Raw genomic sequence first — 15,652 nt, 5'->3', positions numbered from 1 at the left:
GTAAAAAAGTTCACATCGCTCTCTCCTTTCTCCTCTGAGTAAAACACACAGATGATTTTCTTTCCTTTTAGTTCTTTGCTTTCCAAGATAAAAATAGAGTAAAACCGTACTCTGGCTGCCAACAAATAAAATAATGGTTTTAAAAAATCGTATAAATTAATAACTATCTTTATTATTAGATAAAATATTAAATAGTTTAAAATTTTAAACATGTAAATGTATTCATACATTTAATCTTTTTTATAAAATAGTAAAAATATTATTATAGAAATCATTAGAAAATTAATAAAATAAATAAATTCCTAATTCGAACTGAAACTCTTAAAGACGAAAGCGTTGATTTTTATTTTTACTGTGTTGATAAAAAGCAAATACATTGGTTTTTAAGAAAATTAAAATTAATCTTAAATTTTTAAAAGTATGAGTTTCAACTATATTTGTCTTTAAGTATAGAATATAATTTTTTAAATACAAAATAAAAAGTATATTAAATAAATTTTAAATTTATAGAACTATTAGTTGCTTTGTTTTATAATCCTCGATTTTATTTTTTATTTTATTTTAATCACTGTAAAGTTTGGTATTATTTTTTCATCATCGCCATTAGTAGTCTTCCGTTAAGTGATGACCAAGGTAAACACAATCAAATATCAACACACTTGACAAATTCAATACACACGAATCTTCACATGGCAATTACCTGTGTTATTGATTTGAAAAAAAAATATGTTTTAATCAAGTTTTATTTTGTTAATTTTAAATTCACAATTTAAGACTTCCAATCATATAACAATAAAGGTTATACAGTTAATAATCATTAGCTACACCAATTATTAACAAATACAAAACAACAATAGAGATTAAAAAGGATAATTTTCTACAATGAGGGTAATTGCCTAAAACATTGGTTTAAAGGTTTACTCAACAACAAAACATAGACAATACATGATTAGAAATGGTCAGTTATATCTCATCACTATATTTAAATTTTTAAAAAATATTATCTTAAAAAAATGAAAAAAGAAGGAAATAAAATTTAATCCCTGAAATTCATTTTTTTTTTACCGAATACAAACTTGTTAAGTGTGTGTACCATTTTTATCAATGTTACTCTGTCATTTATACTCAGGATTAGAATTATGTAATTTCTCTTAGAAAAGTTGGGTGGTTCTTATTCTTAGGGATTTTAAGAACCATGTTCTAATTTAGTAAAATAAAGAATTGCATGATAATTATATAATATTGAACAAAAAAATAAAATCAGGAGCACATTTTCCTAAAATAACATTTAAAAAATGTAATAAAAATTCTCCAAATCTACTCATGATTGGTTTTCATCACGTTAGGAAGCTTCAGATTCTTTTCATACAAATATAATAAAGAAACTGTTATATTAAGTATCTTAAGGATATTGGTTAATAAATTTATAAATAAAACATTTTTAAAGTTATTTTAAGTCTGTGTATTAATAATATTAAATATTTTTCTTTAATAAAAAATATTTTTAGTCCTTTTATGATAAAATAGATTAATTTTATGGGATATCTTAAATGTTATAAAAGAACGTTAAATACTAATATATGTTGTTTTACCCAAAATATAATAATGAAGTGAATTAAATAGATAATTAAAATGATAATTCCACAATAAATTATTATTTTTATAATGTCATTTTTCACAAATGAAAGCACACAGAAAAACAATTGTTAGGGTGTCTTTATTAAATATATTTACTATTTCATGTGTATGAATTTTGTTTCAATAATGTAATATTCATTTATTGTAATTTTAATAATTCTTATTGATAATCTACAAATCATATTAAATAAAAAACAAATACTTACTAATTTTAAGGCAATCCTTTAATTAATAAAAAGTTGTTACTGAAATATTTCAAATTATTCTTTTTACTTTACGAGATTGTGACGGTCAGGGTTTTGCTCTTTTTTTTCCCACCCAGCTATTACTATTAATCATGCTTTCTTTAGTTTGGAATTTATGCATTTTCTATTTTTTATTTAAAAAAGCTTTTATGAAATGACAAGGAAACCATCGCACATTATTATTTTCTTTCCAAGTAAATGACACTCATTCAGTCATTAGCACATATTAGATTCAGGTTAATTCAGATCAACTTTTTTAAGACAATTTTAAGAATGCACTTATAACACCGATTTGATGCTTTTAGAATATAATAATAATAATAATAATAATAGTACTATTATTATTACTATTATTATTATTATTAACGGCTACCTTTCGAACAGAAGTAATTAAGAAAAAGAGAACACGTTAAACATTAAACCAACCTTTATTTACTGATTACTTGAGTTATGGGAAACAACATTTTCCAGTGGACGAAAAGACACTGTTATGACTAACAGAGGAAGAAGAGACACAAGAAAAAAAGTTATATCCTTCTTCATATTTTCTTAACGGTTTTTCTTAGTATGTTGAAACAAATATGTTAATGAGTATTTTAAATTATCATATAAAGTATATATTATTTTTTTATAATTTTATGATAAATTTAAGCACATAAAGTATTAATTTATATTAGAATAATATATTTATTATATTAAAGTTATAAAAGTGTAATAAATATTTTTAAAATAAATGTATTATTATTATTTGTCTAAATTTAGCTTTAAAAATTAGTGTTAATATTTTTATAATATTTTATGAAATAAGTATAATATATACACATTTTAAAAACATAAAAAATAATTTTATTTAATAAATAATAAATTTTATAAACATAGATGGAAGAAGATTTGGAGTTATTTGTAAGAAATCCCTCAAAATAATAAGAATATAATAGAAACTTGGTAGTAGAAAAATCTGTCATCAAAACATGACTATAAAGGGACCCCTTTATCTCTGTATCCATTGCCATTCTCACAGTCTCTCTCCTCTCTCCCAATCTCTCTTTTTTTTTCTCTCTCTCACACACTGTCTAATGCCTCTATTCTGCTCTGTCAGTCACAGAGTGATAGTAAGATAGAGAAGCATTAGTAGACACAAATTGTGAGAGAGGTGGCCTTAAAACAGTACACAAAGTAGAGAGAACTTTTTCTACTTTTCCATGTTTGGGAGGAGAGAGATCTACACCATAAGTGAGTCATCCCTTCTTAGCCATCAAAGTTAAATAAGTTCCAAGAAGGGCATTTTGTTACCATTTCAACCCCATACAAAAAGGACTCACCAACACTTGGACTCAATATATATCTCACTCATTTTTCACCTCATTCTTCTCAACTCGATCACTATTCAAAATGGTTGAATCTCAACCCAAGTTCTTCATCCCAGACTCAATCCAAGGGGTGAATTTGGATGTGGCTGCACAGATTAACATGGTTTGGGAAGTGATCAAGGCACCATTGATAGTTCCATTGCTCAATGTTGGGGTGTACATTTGCTTAGCAATGGCCCTTATGCTGTTCATGGAGAGGGTGTATATGGGCATTGTCATAATCTTGGTGAAGCTCTTTTGGAAGAAACCAGAACAACGTTACAAGTATGAGCCACTCCAAGATGATGTGGAACTAGGAAGCTCTAACTTCCCTGTGGTTCTTGTGCAAATTCCAATGTTCAATGAAAAAGAGGTAGGAACCAACCGGAACAGTAACAGATTCTCTGCCTTTGTTTTTTGTTTCTGTCATTATTCCAATGGTCCTGTCTTTTTTTTTTTTTTTTTTCTGAATTTCTGCTAAAAAATAAATTAAAAAGAGTGAAGCTTTGAAAATTAAAATTGTTGGGTTGGTTTTTGGATTAGGTGTACAAGGTGTCAATTGGAGCAGCTTGTAATCTTTCATGGCCTGCGGACCGTCTAGTGATCCAAGTCCTTGATGATTCTACTGACCCTGCTATAAAGGTACTAATAACAAAGTTTATAATGTATATATATATATATATATATATTTATGTATCTAATGTACACATAATCTAATTAATCTTTTATTAAATCCTAAAATTGGGACTTTTTTGAAGTGTGAATACATGAAGGGGTTGCATTTATGATTTGGGGTTTTGGTGGATGAATCAATGGGCATATTAAATTTGTGTACTGTTCTTTAATTTTATGAAGTAAAGTAATGACATTGAGAGGTGAATGCAAAACTACTATTGTAGCAAATGGTGGAGATGGAGTGCCAAAGATGGGCAAGCAAAGGCATAAACATAACGTACCAAATCAGAGAAAACAGAACGGGGTACAAAGCAGGTGCTCTCAAAGAAGGTCTAAAACGCAACTATGTGAAGCACTGCGAATATGTGGCCATTTTCGATGCAGATTTCCGGCCAGAACCTGATTTTCTAAGGCGTGCCATTCCTTTCTTAGTGGGCAACCCTGACATTGCTCTTGTGCAAGCTCGTTGGAGATTTGGTAAGAAACTCAAAGCAGTAAATTTTTTTAATTACTATTGCATTTCACCTTGGTTTTATGCTTTTTTAACACTCATTTTGACTTCACTTAAGACACATTGACACCAATCTTTTATTTTTCACTTGATGATTGCTAGATTCATATTGTGTCGGTGGGATTTCGTTTTTCCATTTTTAATTTAAAGAAAAAATGTTTAGTGTGGACTTTCACTTTCCCTTTTGTCCTCGATTGACCTGGTTAGCCCACTAAGGTCCACGAAAACAAATCCTTCAATCACGGGTGGGGCCCACAAACGAGCCCAGTCACGCTTCTTGTGAAGCTTGTTTTCCTTCACGATCATGTCCCCATTTAGAGTAGTAAAATAAAAAGTGAAAGATTGGAGAAAAAGATGGCAAAGAAGAAACAAATAAAAGCGCATCTCTTTCTACTTCTAGTTGTTTTCTAGCTCAGAAATAACTCTCCATTCATGCCATTATGCATACCTGCATTCAAATATCATAATCATAAGTGGGGGGTGCATTATTATTATTATTATTATTATTGTTTTGTGCTTCTAAAATTTTGCCCCAACCAATTGTGAAAATGCTAAAATTATTATTAAGCGAAAGGGGGTAATTTTGTCCATTCAAGTTTAGTATTATGTTACAATTTACAAATTAGGCAAAGCAAGAAGGGTTAAAATAACTTACCCAATGAAATAAGATGTAAAATACAATTAAATTTGTGATCTGTCATATTTTTTCTAGAGATGACCCAGCATAGTCTGACACTCTTTATTACCCTACGATGGATATGTGATGAAACGTGGGGCAACTGTGGGAAAGAAAATGGTGGCAGGGGGCAAATTTGTCTTTTTATGAATCCATCCAAACTTCAAAGTTCCCACTCCAGCGAACCCACTTCCCACGTGCTTTTGCAGGATTTTTGGGTTTAGATTAAAAAAAAAAACTAACAACAGTGTCAGTGAGGGTAGTACCATGTGCCTAATGGTGGACCTTATCCTTCCTTGCCGACACTTCACCAATTCCCCTTCTCTTTTTATTACGTCATTGGGCACAAAACATTAATCAAATTGATAATTTTTTTGTACGTAAATTGATTGAATTATAATACTCATTATCTATTGAATAAAAATTAATGTTAGGTAATGTAAATTGATTAATTTAATTCTGCTCACATTCTCATATTGAATTAATTTTCGTAACATTTATTTACTTGGAAAAAAATTAATGTGTCATGTGCTTGTGTGGGGGCGATAGCTGACTTTTACTTTATTGTGGCTGTGGTCACTGTAACGGCAAGATGGCGTTGTGTCATTTGTGCTGAGATTGTGTGCTTGGCTTATGAAAAAGTTAAATTCACCAAACAAAAGAAAAAGCTCGTGAAAAGTCAAAAACTGTTTTTCTTTTCCTTTTGAGTTTCCTGTGGATTGATTATTACTGCTTCTCATTTAATGATTTTCACCTTTTTAATGAAAAATGAATTGCTAATTACCATTTAAGGAATGTGTTTTACTTACATTGGGAGTGATTGGTTTTGTAACAGTGAATGCGGATGAGTGTTTGTTGACAAGAATGCAAGAGATGTCTCTGGATTACCATTTCACTGTGGAGCAAGAAGTTGGATCAGCCACTCATGCTTTCTTTGGTTTCAACGGTAATTAGTTTACATCAATGTGCTGAATTGCATTGAATTTTGTATTTTTTTTTATAAAAATTTATTACTTTTAATTATATAAACTGAACCTTAATAGCTAATATTAAAATTTTCTTTAATTTATTTACATTCTCCTCTTCCAAACGTTTTAGGTTTCATCACCTTTCCTACAGTATAATGTGACACATATACTACATAGTACATAGTCATGGCATAGATTGGTTAGTTAATGATCATTATTAAGATAGTTGTTGTTTTGGAACCTTAATACAGGTACAGCTGGTGTTTGGAGAATAGGAGCTATCAATGAAGCAGGAGGGTGGAAAGACAGAACAACAGTGGAAGATATGGACCTTGCAGTTCGTGCTAGTCTTAGGGGATGGAAATTTTTGTACCTTGGAGACCTTCAGGTGAATATTCCATTTACTTAGTACACTTTAGTTGTTGACCACAAAAAAATAAGTACACTTTAGTTCAACTTATTTTAAAGAAATAATCTTTTTCTTCTTTCAGCTTCTTGAAAGAGGTTATGAACAAGTTATTACTTTTTCCTAAAAAGTTAACAATATTTTGCATGCAAATAGTGGAGAATATGAATCGTATGATTATGAATATATATATCATTTTAATTTTCTTTCTAAGTATTGGTGACATTGTTTTTCAATGGTAAACAACTTCATATATATAGGCAAAAAGTGAACTTCCCAGTACTTTGAGAGCCTTCAGATTCCAGCAGCATCGATGGTCTTGTGGTCCTGCTAATCTGTTCCGCAAAATGGTGATGGAGATAGTAAGAAACAAGGTTAGTTTTTTCAGTTGATGTACAATAAGCATTGAGGGGGAAAAGGATTATGTTAATTAAGAATGAAGAACAAGAAAGTTGGTTACATTTCAATATATGTTCGAATGTTCGCTTATTCTTTTATGCACAATTTTGCAGAAAGTTAAGTTTTGGAAGAAGGTGTACGTTATATACAGCTTCTTCTTTGTTCGAAAAATCATAGCTCACATGGTCACCTTCTTCTTCTACTGTGTTGTGATTCCCCTTACAATTTTGATCCCTGAGGTTCATGTTCCAATATGGGGAGCTGTTTATATTCCTTCCGTCATTACCATTCTCAATTCAGTTGGAACGCCAAGGTGTGATTTCCTCTTCTTTTACTTCTCATATTATATCTTAAGCTTAAGATGCATTTAGATATATAGCTTAATTAAGCACTTATTTAATAAACTATTTTAAATAATGACTCACACCATAAATTTAGTCATGAAACTTATTGGCATAAACTGAAAATAACTTATTTTGATAACTTATGTCACGAAACTTGTTGAAATATGCTAAAAAGAGCACAAAAGTCATGAACTATTTTCTTAAGTTGTTCATGAGTTCTTCCAAACATGCCTCGCTTCCATTTCTTTGTTAAAAGCTGGGTGGAAATTTTGCAGGTCCATTCACCTTTTGTTCTACTGGATCCTCTTTGAGAATGTGATGTCTTTGCACCGTACCAAGGCAACCTTTATAGGCCTACTAGAAGCTGGAAGGGCCAATGAATGGGTTGTAACTGAAAAACTTGGTGATTCTGTCAACAATAATAAGAATAAAACAGGAGATGCTGCCAAGAAGAATAATGTCAAAGCCACCCCCAAAAAGACTCGATCCAAATTTGTTGAAAGGTCAGTTTTTCTATTTTTAATTTTCAAGAACAAATAATTGTATGAGCATTTGGCATTGTAGTTTCAAGTCTGCATCTTGATTGTGAATTTGTGATTGTCAATCATACACACTGCCATTACGGAGATAGGTTCTAGACAGTGTGGTCAATAATTTAATGATTGCAAGGAAATAATATATGGCACTCCTGACAATTTGGTGGTTCCTACTTCTTAGTGACTTAGTTATTCTTCACTTTTAACAGTTAAGATTCTTTGAGTAGGTAAGAAATTCTTTTTAATTCCATTTTCCAATTAAGCAGCATGCTATCCTTGTCAAAACGTTTCTGTCACATGCACATGAACATGACAGGTAATTTTAGACAACCACATGCACATGTCAAGATTTTAGAAAACCCATATTAAAATTATTTACAGTGAGCTCAAAATATATAATAACTATACGGTTTTGTTTGGGAGTTTAATGAGTGGTTCAGGTTCTCATCAAGAAGTTTTGTTTTGTCCCACTTTTCTACTCCACTTCATTATTAACTCACTTTATTGATCCAACATAGCCCTTGTTAAAAGAGAAGTCTGAATGTACTTTATGTCTTAATCAAATCTCACTAACCAGACCACATTATTTAGAAGTAACATATGTACTTTGAGGTCTTACATTTTATTATTAGGCTTCTAAATGCTATCCATATCTGTTTTCTTTGAATAATATTAGGTCCCCAATTATACTTTATCTACTTTTTGTATTAACTAATGTCTAATGTTTTCTTTTCTTGTTTGATGAATAACAGACTTAATTTACTGGAGCTGGGATTTGCTATCTTCCTGTTCTTCTGTGGATGCTATGATTTTGTGCATGGGAAACACAACTACTTTATCTACCTTTTCCTTCAGACAATCACTTTCTCCATTGTAGGATTTGGCTATGTTGGCACCATTGTGTAAAGCTGGTTGAGCCAAGATCTCAAGTTACTCAAGTTTCATCAATGTTGTGTTCATATTTTTCTAGTTTCTCCTCTGCAAAATACATGAAGGGGGGCTAATTTCTTCAAGCAGCAAAAGGCTGTACCAAATCATCTACAGCTAGTTTAAAGAAGCTCATTTTCAATTTTGGAAAGAAAAGTTCTTTCCAAGATTTCATTGTCATCAATCAAGAAGATACAAATCACAGGCAGAGGGTGGTGTTATTATTAGAATTGCATTACACAGGCTTAAGGAGAACCAAGATCTACCAGAAAGCACTTAAATTAGAGCCTTAGACATGGAGTAGACAGTGTGATTTTGTTTGCATAGATTGTTTTGTGAGATTTTATAGTTATATATTTCGTGGGTCCTTTATTTATTAGTTTTGCTTAGTCTGAGCCAAATAATCTGGTGGATAAAAATGCGCTTCTAATTCATGTTATTTGTCATTTTTTTCCCCCAAGGAATGAATTTTATTTACCATACATGCAATCATTTGCTGCTTCTGTGACTATTATTTGTGTGGAGAACTTCAGAGTATAATAAGGATCCTTGAATTCTTACCAATGATTCATCTCGGTGGCCTCTAATGTTTAGGATGGCTTTTTCTAGAAAATAATAGTTTATTTTTGAAAATATTCCATAAGGAAGTTATTAAAAATAAGACTATAGTTACAAAAATTGCAAATATTCCCTTGCTTTCTCATACCGACACTTCTGCCTCTGCTTAACGGTTAAGCTCCAATGTATAATTTTATTCATAAGCACACTTTCATGCTTTTTTTTTTTTTTTATAAAGTTACAAGATATTTGATTGGTGAACCTTCCGACAAGAAAACAAATAATTGCAAATTTCAGAAGTTCTTAAATCCAGTCATTTTCATTAGTTCAAAAAAAGAAGTCTTTTTTCCTTTTATTCCTTTTCTTTCCCCCCCCCCCCCCTATTTAATACCTGTCTTACTATGAGGGAAAAGCATGGGATGCCATATTGCAGTTTTTGTTCATTTCTTCCACGTATTATACAAATAAACATTAAGATAAGAGATCACATGCAGCGATGCATGTGCTGTTTGTTGTATTCTCTAAACCATACTATCAACCATAATTTCTTTCAACTGACTAATATTCTTAAGCCAGTTGTCTTAATGCAAATGGTTCAATCTAATGTATCACATTATTGCTTCAAAATGATGTTCTTTTGACATAAAGTATCCTTTTGGGTTTCACCAAAGGATTAAAAATAACAAAGTGACCCTTTTAGGAATACTTTCATGCCTGATGCTCAGTCATATATAACCTGTGATGACAAGAATCATGAATTTTCATTTTGGTTACTTCAAGCTGAAGTGTCATTATCTGTGTTACCTTTCCCCTATTTTATATCCCTTTAAATTACTCTCTAATCTTGTTGGCAGAGGGAAAGTTGTAAAGACACGCAATCCTTGTCCTCACAGGCTCATAAGGGTATATTAAGGCTAATATAATAAGATGGGTGCTATCAAATTAAGGTTCTTAAGATCATTGGAAGGGACCTACATAATTTTTACCCTTTAGTTAAAAGGGTATATCACAATGATTGTGCTCTTTATTTGATAGAAACTTTCAAGGTAAGATTTTTCTCAAAAGCTTATCTTGGTGATATAAAACAAAGGTCAAAGTGCCAACTTAATTTTGCTTTTACGTGGTATTCATTCTCAACGCTAACCCTATTTCTTCTCAAGCTGGACCTTCAACTTTTGTTCCATGTTATAAGATTCCTTCAGTACTATTGTATGGTTTTTCAATTTCAACACAGATTTAAATCTTACACTCCCAGTCTCCAACAATGATGCTATACTATTGATAAACACCTAGTTGTGAGCATCTTGACCTTATTGTAGCACTGCACTATTTTTTAGGTTTTATACATTTGTATATTTGATAAATGATAATTACTAATGACTTTGCATTTGGATTTCCTTGTATTTTTTAAGTGGGTGTCTATGATTCTTTTTTTGCTACTTACAAATATACTTAAAACCTTATATAATCAGCAATAGTGCGAAAATTGCATATACGTGTGGTGATAAAGAAGCTTGTCTAATATATCCCATATTAGTAGAAGAAGTGGACACATAAAGTGAGAATAATGAAGTGTACATGTAAATACTCTTACTTTCACGTTTTCCTTTTCTGTCTCAATAATCATTCCCTGTTAAGGACCCCACTAAGGGATCGTTCTACCATAACCGAAAAATGAGTGTTGAGCCAAAAATTGCCTCTCTCCCAAATTGGAAGAAGACGAGGAATATCAAGAAATGCTATACTCTTGTAACCCAATTGGCTTTAACACTGGGAATTTTTAATATATGACTCCTTAAAAGTATAAAAATATATTTTAATGGGTAACTTCAAATTTTAATTATGATTGAAACATAAAAATTAAGATTATGATAAAATCTATGTGTATATATAAAAATTATAGTTACTAAAATATATCTTAATTATTGATATTTGTAATTACACTTTATCTTTTTTTACTGGTTTTATTTATCTTTTTCGGACTCGAATTAGGCAAGATTAATAAACGTAACAAAGTTCTTTCTTAAATGTTAATCCAACTATATTTTCAAAACTTTAATTTAAAATTACTGATTAACATAAAACAGTTTCCTACCAACTGATTTATACTCTCCATATTTATTTTATCTTTTAAATTATATGAACTAAATTTTAAGAACACAAACTTGTCCTTTGGTTATTATATATTAGGAGAATTCTTTTAGGCTTTGTTTGGGAGTTTAAAGAGAGAGGAGAAGAAAGTGTTTGAAGGGTAAGAGAAGAGAGGGGAAGGGATGAGTACTAATACATAACTCTCCAAATTGGAAGAATTTAAAATATAAAGTTAAGAAAATTTTTAAAGTTTTATAAATCATCCTCACTCATTCAAAAACTTTCAAACAAGGATGACTACCATGGAAGCCTTATTTTTATCCCATTTCTCCCAAAAATTACTTGAAAAGTTTCTAATGGTTTGAGTAATTTTGTAACCATCAAGTTACAATTTAAAAATATTTTATTTATATCAAATGGCTTATATATAATGCAATTGTATTACGATTTTAATAGAGTGATGCAGAAATATAGGATGCCCGGGATAAATCATAGAGCGCTTAAGCTGTCATATTGGGCAATCGGGAGTTAAGGAATTAATTGAGCCACATCACCTTGGCCCAGTTTACTGATAAGAAAAAAAATAAAAGCCCACTTTAGCGATAAAACGAAAATGAAGAAATCATCGATTAAAATTGCTGGCTGTGGGGTTCGAACCCACGCGCACTTATGTGCAGAAGATCTTAAGTCTTCCCCCTTAACCACTCGGGCAAACCAGCTGCTTGATAAATGTTTCAATATAATTTAAATCTAAAGGCTTCAGGAATACTTTCCTCTGTTCTGAGATAATTTTAACCAAAGGTCGTTCTATGCATTATTAAATAGTAATAAGTGATAGAATGCATCAAAGTAGTGAGCCCTTTCTTGTTTTCCTCTGCATTTTAGGCTTCCAAGATACCATAATTTTTCTTATTATGTATTGACTCTTTTTGTTTTTGTTTTTACCAAGGAACAATAATTATTGTCATTCACTATATCACGTATGCTCGTTGCTATGGTTTATTTGGCCTTTGCATGGATGCACTATTTTACTGTCGGAGACACCGATCACCATTACCCACCAATTTGTATGCAAATATCATTTGCAAATTGATATATTATAATTTTGCTGGTATCCTTTTTTCTTCAATACAGTGATTTACATTATGTTGATTGAGTATGAATGTAAATAAGACGTATTGCATATAAAAAAATGAAGAAAATCTAATTTCTTAAAATTCAAATTCTTTAGTAATATATTATCTAAACTTATTAAAAAGTTGAATTCTTAAGCCAAATTAACATGACCGATAAAATCGAATATCTCCTAAGAGTATTCAAGGAGAACCCACACCCCTTCAGCTATATTAAACTAAATTAACAAGTTGTTGAAACCATGATTCAAAGCCCTTACATTATCCATCCTCGAACTTGAGGGACAAGTGTTCTGAATAAGATACTACTTAGTTATTTTTACATAAAAAAGAAATTGAATATCCTATCATTTTCATATAAAAAGAAAACTGAATACTTCATCAACTTCACCTAAGGACTAAAGACGAAAAATACCCACACCTATTCAGCCTCACTTTTGGACAAGGAGCATTCATGTTAAAATAAATTAACAAGTTAATTAAAATGATGAACTAATAAAGAAAAGACTAAATTATCCAATTAATCGGCTTTAACTTATTTATTTTAAACCTTATTTTTAGAGATATCAAATAATTCACAGGTCAAATATGAAAAAGAAACCTTATCTATTCAATTCAAAGGCATTTAAAGTCCGAAGAGACTGCAAAAAAGAGCACTAATGGCCCAAGAAATACAAAGCAAAAAATATTTAACTATACCCTCCCTCGACATAACTCATTGATCTCACTAATTTTGGTTCGCAGTGACATTTTCAACCAAGTCGACATCTTCAAAATGGGTAGCAACCTCTTTGGTAGATTCTGGTCGAGTCTGGCAAGGAGCTTTGGTATCGGGCTCTACGTCATCGGCCACTTTGTCATAACCTAAGAACTCCACATGAAAGAAGTCCCTCTTCAAATCGAAGTGGAAGTCCACGGGAACCTCGCAAAATTCGGTTGCCTGCCTAACAGCATGATAAAATCCAGCCTCGTGCTCAGCAATAATTTTGCTATAGCAATCGTCAATGAACGCCTCCTTGTCCTTCTCGGCCTTTTGCTTGTCTCGCTGCTCCCTCGCCAAGGCCTCGACTAACTCCAAACCCTTAGCCTTCTCAGCACTCTCAGCAACCTGAGATCGGTCCTCGGCAGCCCGAGCCCGATCCTCCATTATTTTGAGGTGCTGTTTCAGTTGGGTCACCTCCATCTCCAGCAATTGGTTGGTTTCGAACAAGTTATGGGCCATCACCATGGCTCGGATTTGGAATTCACAGTACCATTCTCACTTGGTTCTTTTATCTTGCCCATCCAAGAGGGCCCTGCCAGCTTCCGACACCAAGTCAGAAGATATCAGCTTTGTTGCTCGAACCTCATTACGAAAAAAATTATTCGTTATTAACATTCGAACTAGACGAGGCATGCCAAGAGGGTTTGGTGTGGGCAAGGGGAACATCCGCTGGGGGAGGACGTGATTCAATCAATTCTGGCACTCGGTCTAGCCGAGGGTGTCGGTGTTGATCAGCCAAAGTTCCCTCGTGTGCTCCTCTTTGTGCCATTATACTTGCACTAAAGACAAGAAATCAAATCAATAAAACATGGCCAACTAAACTCAACCAGAAGGAATTAAGCATACTCTCTAAGTCCAAGCAGACTTAGAAAATTTCAGCAACTTGTTAATTTATTTTAATGTAACCGAAAGGGTGCAGAAAATGACTGAGTAGTGTTTTATCCCGTACAAAAATTATCTTGTCCTAGATTGATTTCATTCTTGGTATCAACTAGAAGAACAGTGCATAATCATTTTTCATCATTCCTTTTTTTTTTTTCAACCTTTTTCACTATTCCTAACATTAAAAGATGATCATGCTAATGTCCAGATGGGTCTAGGAAGAACGGTCTTCGCTCCTTCTCCCATAGTAGCAAAAGCAATGGCAATCAGAGAGGCTATGGTCCTGTCTATCAACCTTAGATTTAATGATGTTATCATTGAGTCAGATAACGTGGAGGTCATTAATGCATGCGGAGATAATTCCCAGTGCTTCAATATCTTTCCGATAATCCATGACATCAAATCCTTGTCAACAGATTTCGATAAGTGGGTTTGGCTTGGACAAAGAGGGAGGTTAATAAAGCTGCTCACCTCGTTGCTTCACTACTTATCCGAGGCAGCCTAAGGCCTGCATGGGTCTCTAATATTCCCCCAGCGGGAGTTAGCCACATCGGTCTTACAGATTATGTGGTGTGTAAGCTCAATCTGGGGTAGATTGTGAGGCAAGCATGTCGATTATTTGTATTTTTTCTAATGGCATTGTTGTATTGCCTTGGGCCCTGGTTTTTAGGCTCCCTTTCATGTAGTTCGACTCTCTTTCATTCTTAATACAATCTTTGGAAAAAAAAGATAGAAAAGAAATTCTATATTTGATGTCATTTCAAGTAAAATTATTAATGTTTAAACAATTATAAATGTTAATGAATATCATTTCACGTAAAATGAAATTAATGATATATTGTAGTGATGAAAAATGAAGATAATTTATTTAAAAAAATATAAATATCTTTTAATATTTAATTTTTAACACATGTTGTAAATTAATAAAATATTAAAATATTTTTAATTTCATATTAATGAATAATAAAATTAGTGACTTATTTATAAGACATTTTTTAATCTTTAATATTAAAAGAAACGATAGGTATATCCAATCTTTTCATGTTTACGAATATTGTAATAAAATTAGTAATTTATATCGTATGTGTGAAATAATTATAACCATTAATTTTAGTAATAGAGTTAAGAATATATTTAAAAAAGACAAATATTCTTTAATATTTTAATATAATCTAGAGAGTATTTAATAGACCCAAAGTTTAAAAATATCATAACAAACACAACAACAAAAAAATAACAAAAACCAAAAAATAACCAACAACTTCTACACAGTATCCAACTCGTTGTTTAGGCAAATTGGGTTACGTATAAAAGATTACTATTAGATACGAATCCAGTTAACTCAAATTTTCTAGTTTTCGATCGGCATATGAATCAAACGCGGGATCCTTTAACTATTATCCCCCTTAACTATTAAAGGGTCCATGGAACAAATTACACTTTTACCACTAAACTATACCCGCTACAATATAATTATTGTATATAAATGAACCTTTTGTCAAACAAGGCAATATTACGTAATTAAGAAATAAAAATAGAATATTATGATAA

General features: G+C 31.6%; 1 protein-coding gene and 1 non-coding gene across 3 annotated transcripts; one reads left to right on the top strand and one right to left on the bottom strand.

The window, feature by feature from the left end:
- Nucleotides 1-2,907: 2,907 nt before the first annotated feature.
- LOC113857496 (glucomannan 4-beta-mannosyltransferase 2-like) lies at nt 2,908-9,159 on the top strand. 2 transcript variants are annotated; one of them, XM_027489462.1, is made up of 9 exons: nt 2,908-3,605; nt 3,776-3,874; nt 4,132-4,384; nt 5,930-6,040; nt 6,314-6,450; nt 6,729-6,842; nt 6,981-7,180; nt 7,487-7,629; nt 8,460-9,159. In XM_027489462.1, exons 1-9 carry the CDS (start codon nt 3,276-3,278, stop codon nt 8,651-8,653), a joined length of 1,581 nt encoding a protein of 526 aa, XP_027345263.1. In that variant the 5' UTR covers nt 2,908-3,275; the 3' UTR covers nt 8,654-9,159. The 2 variants fall into 2 exon arrangements, with proteins under 2 accessions (XP_027345263.1, XP_027345262.1); XM_027489461.1 differs by having other exon boundaries at nt 7,487-7,714; nt 8,500-9,159.
- A 2,800-nt stretch (nt 9,160-11,959) lies between these two features.
- On the bottom strand, nt 11,960-12,042 carry TRNAL-UAA. Its single transcript has one exon. It is a non-coding gene; the product is annotated as a tRNA-Leu (tRNA).
- Nucleotides 12,043-15,652: the final 3,610 nt, after the last annotated feature.

The sequence above is a fragment of the Abrus precatorius genome, unplaced genomic scaffold (assembly GCF_003935025.1).
Source record: "Abrus precatorius isolate BTA unplaced genomic scaffold, Abrus_2018 Scaffold2, whole genome shotgun sequence".
Classification (NCBI taxonomy): Eukaryota; Viridiplantae; Streptophyta; class Magnoliopsida; order Fabales; family Fabaceae; genus Abrus; species Abrus precatorius.
The sequence above is the reverse complement of the archived record's forward strand: the minus strand, read 5'-3'. Positions and strand labels throughout refer to the sequence as shown.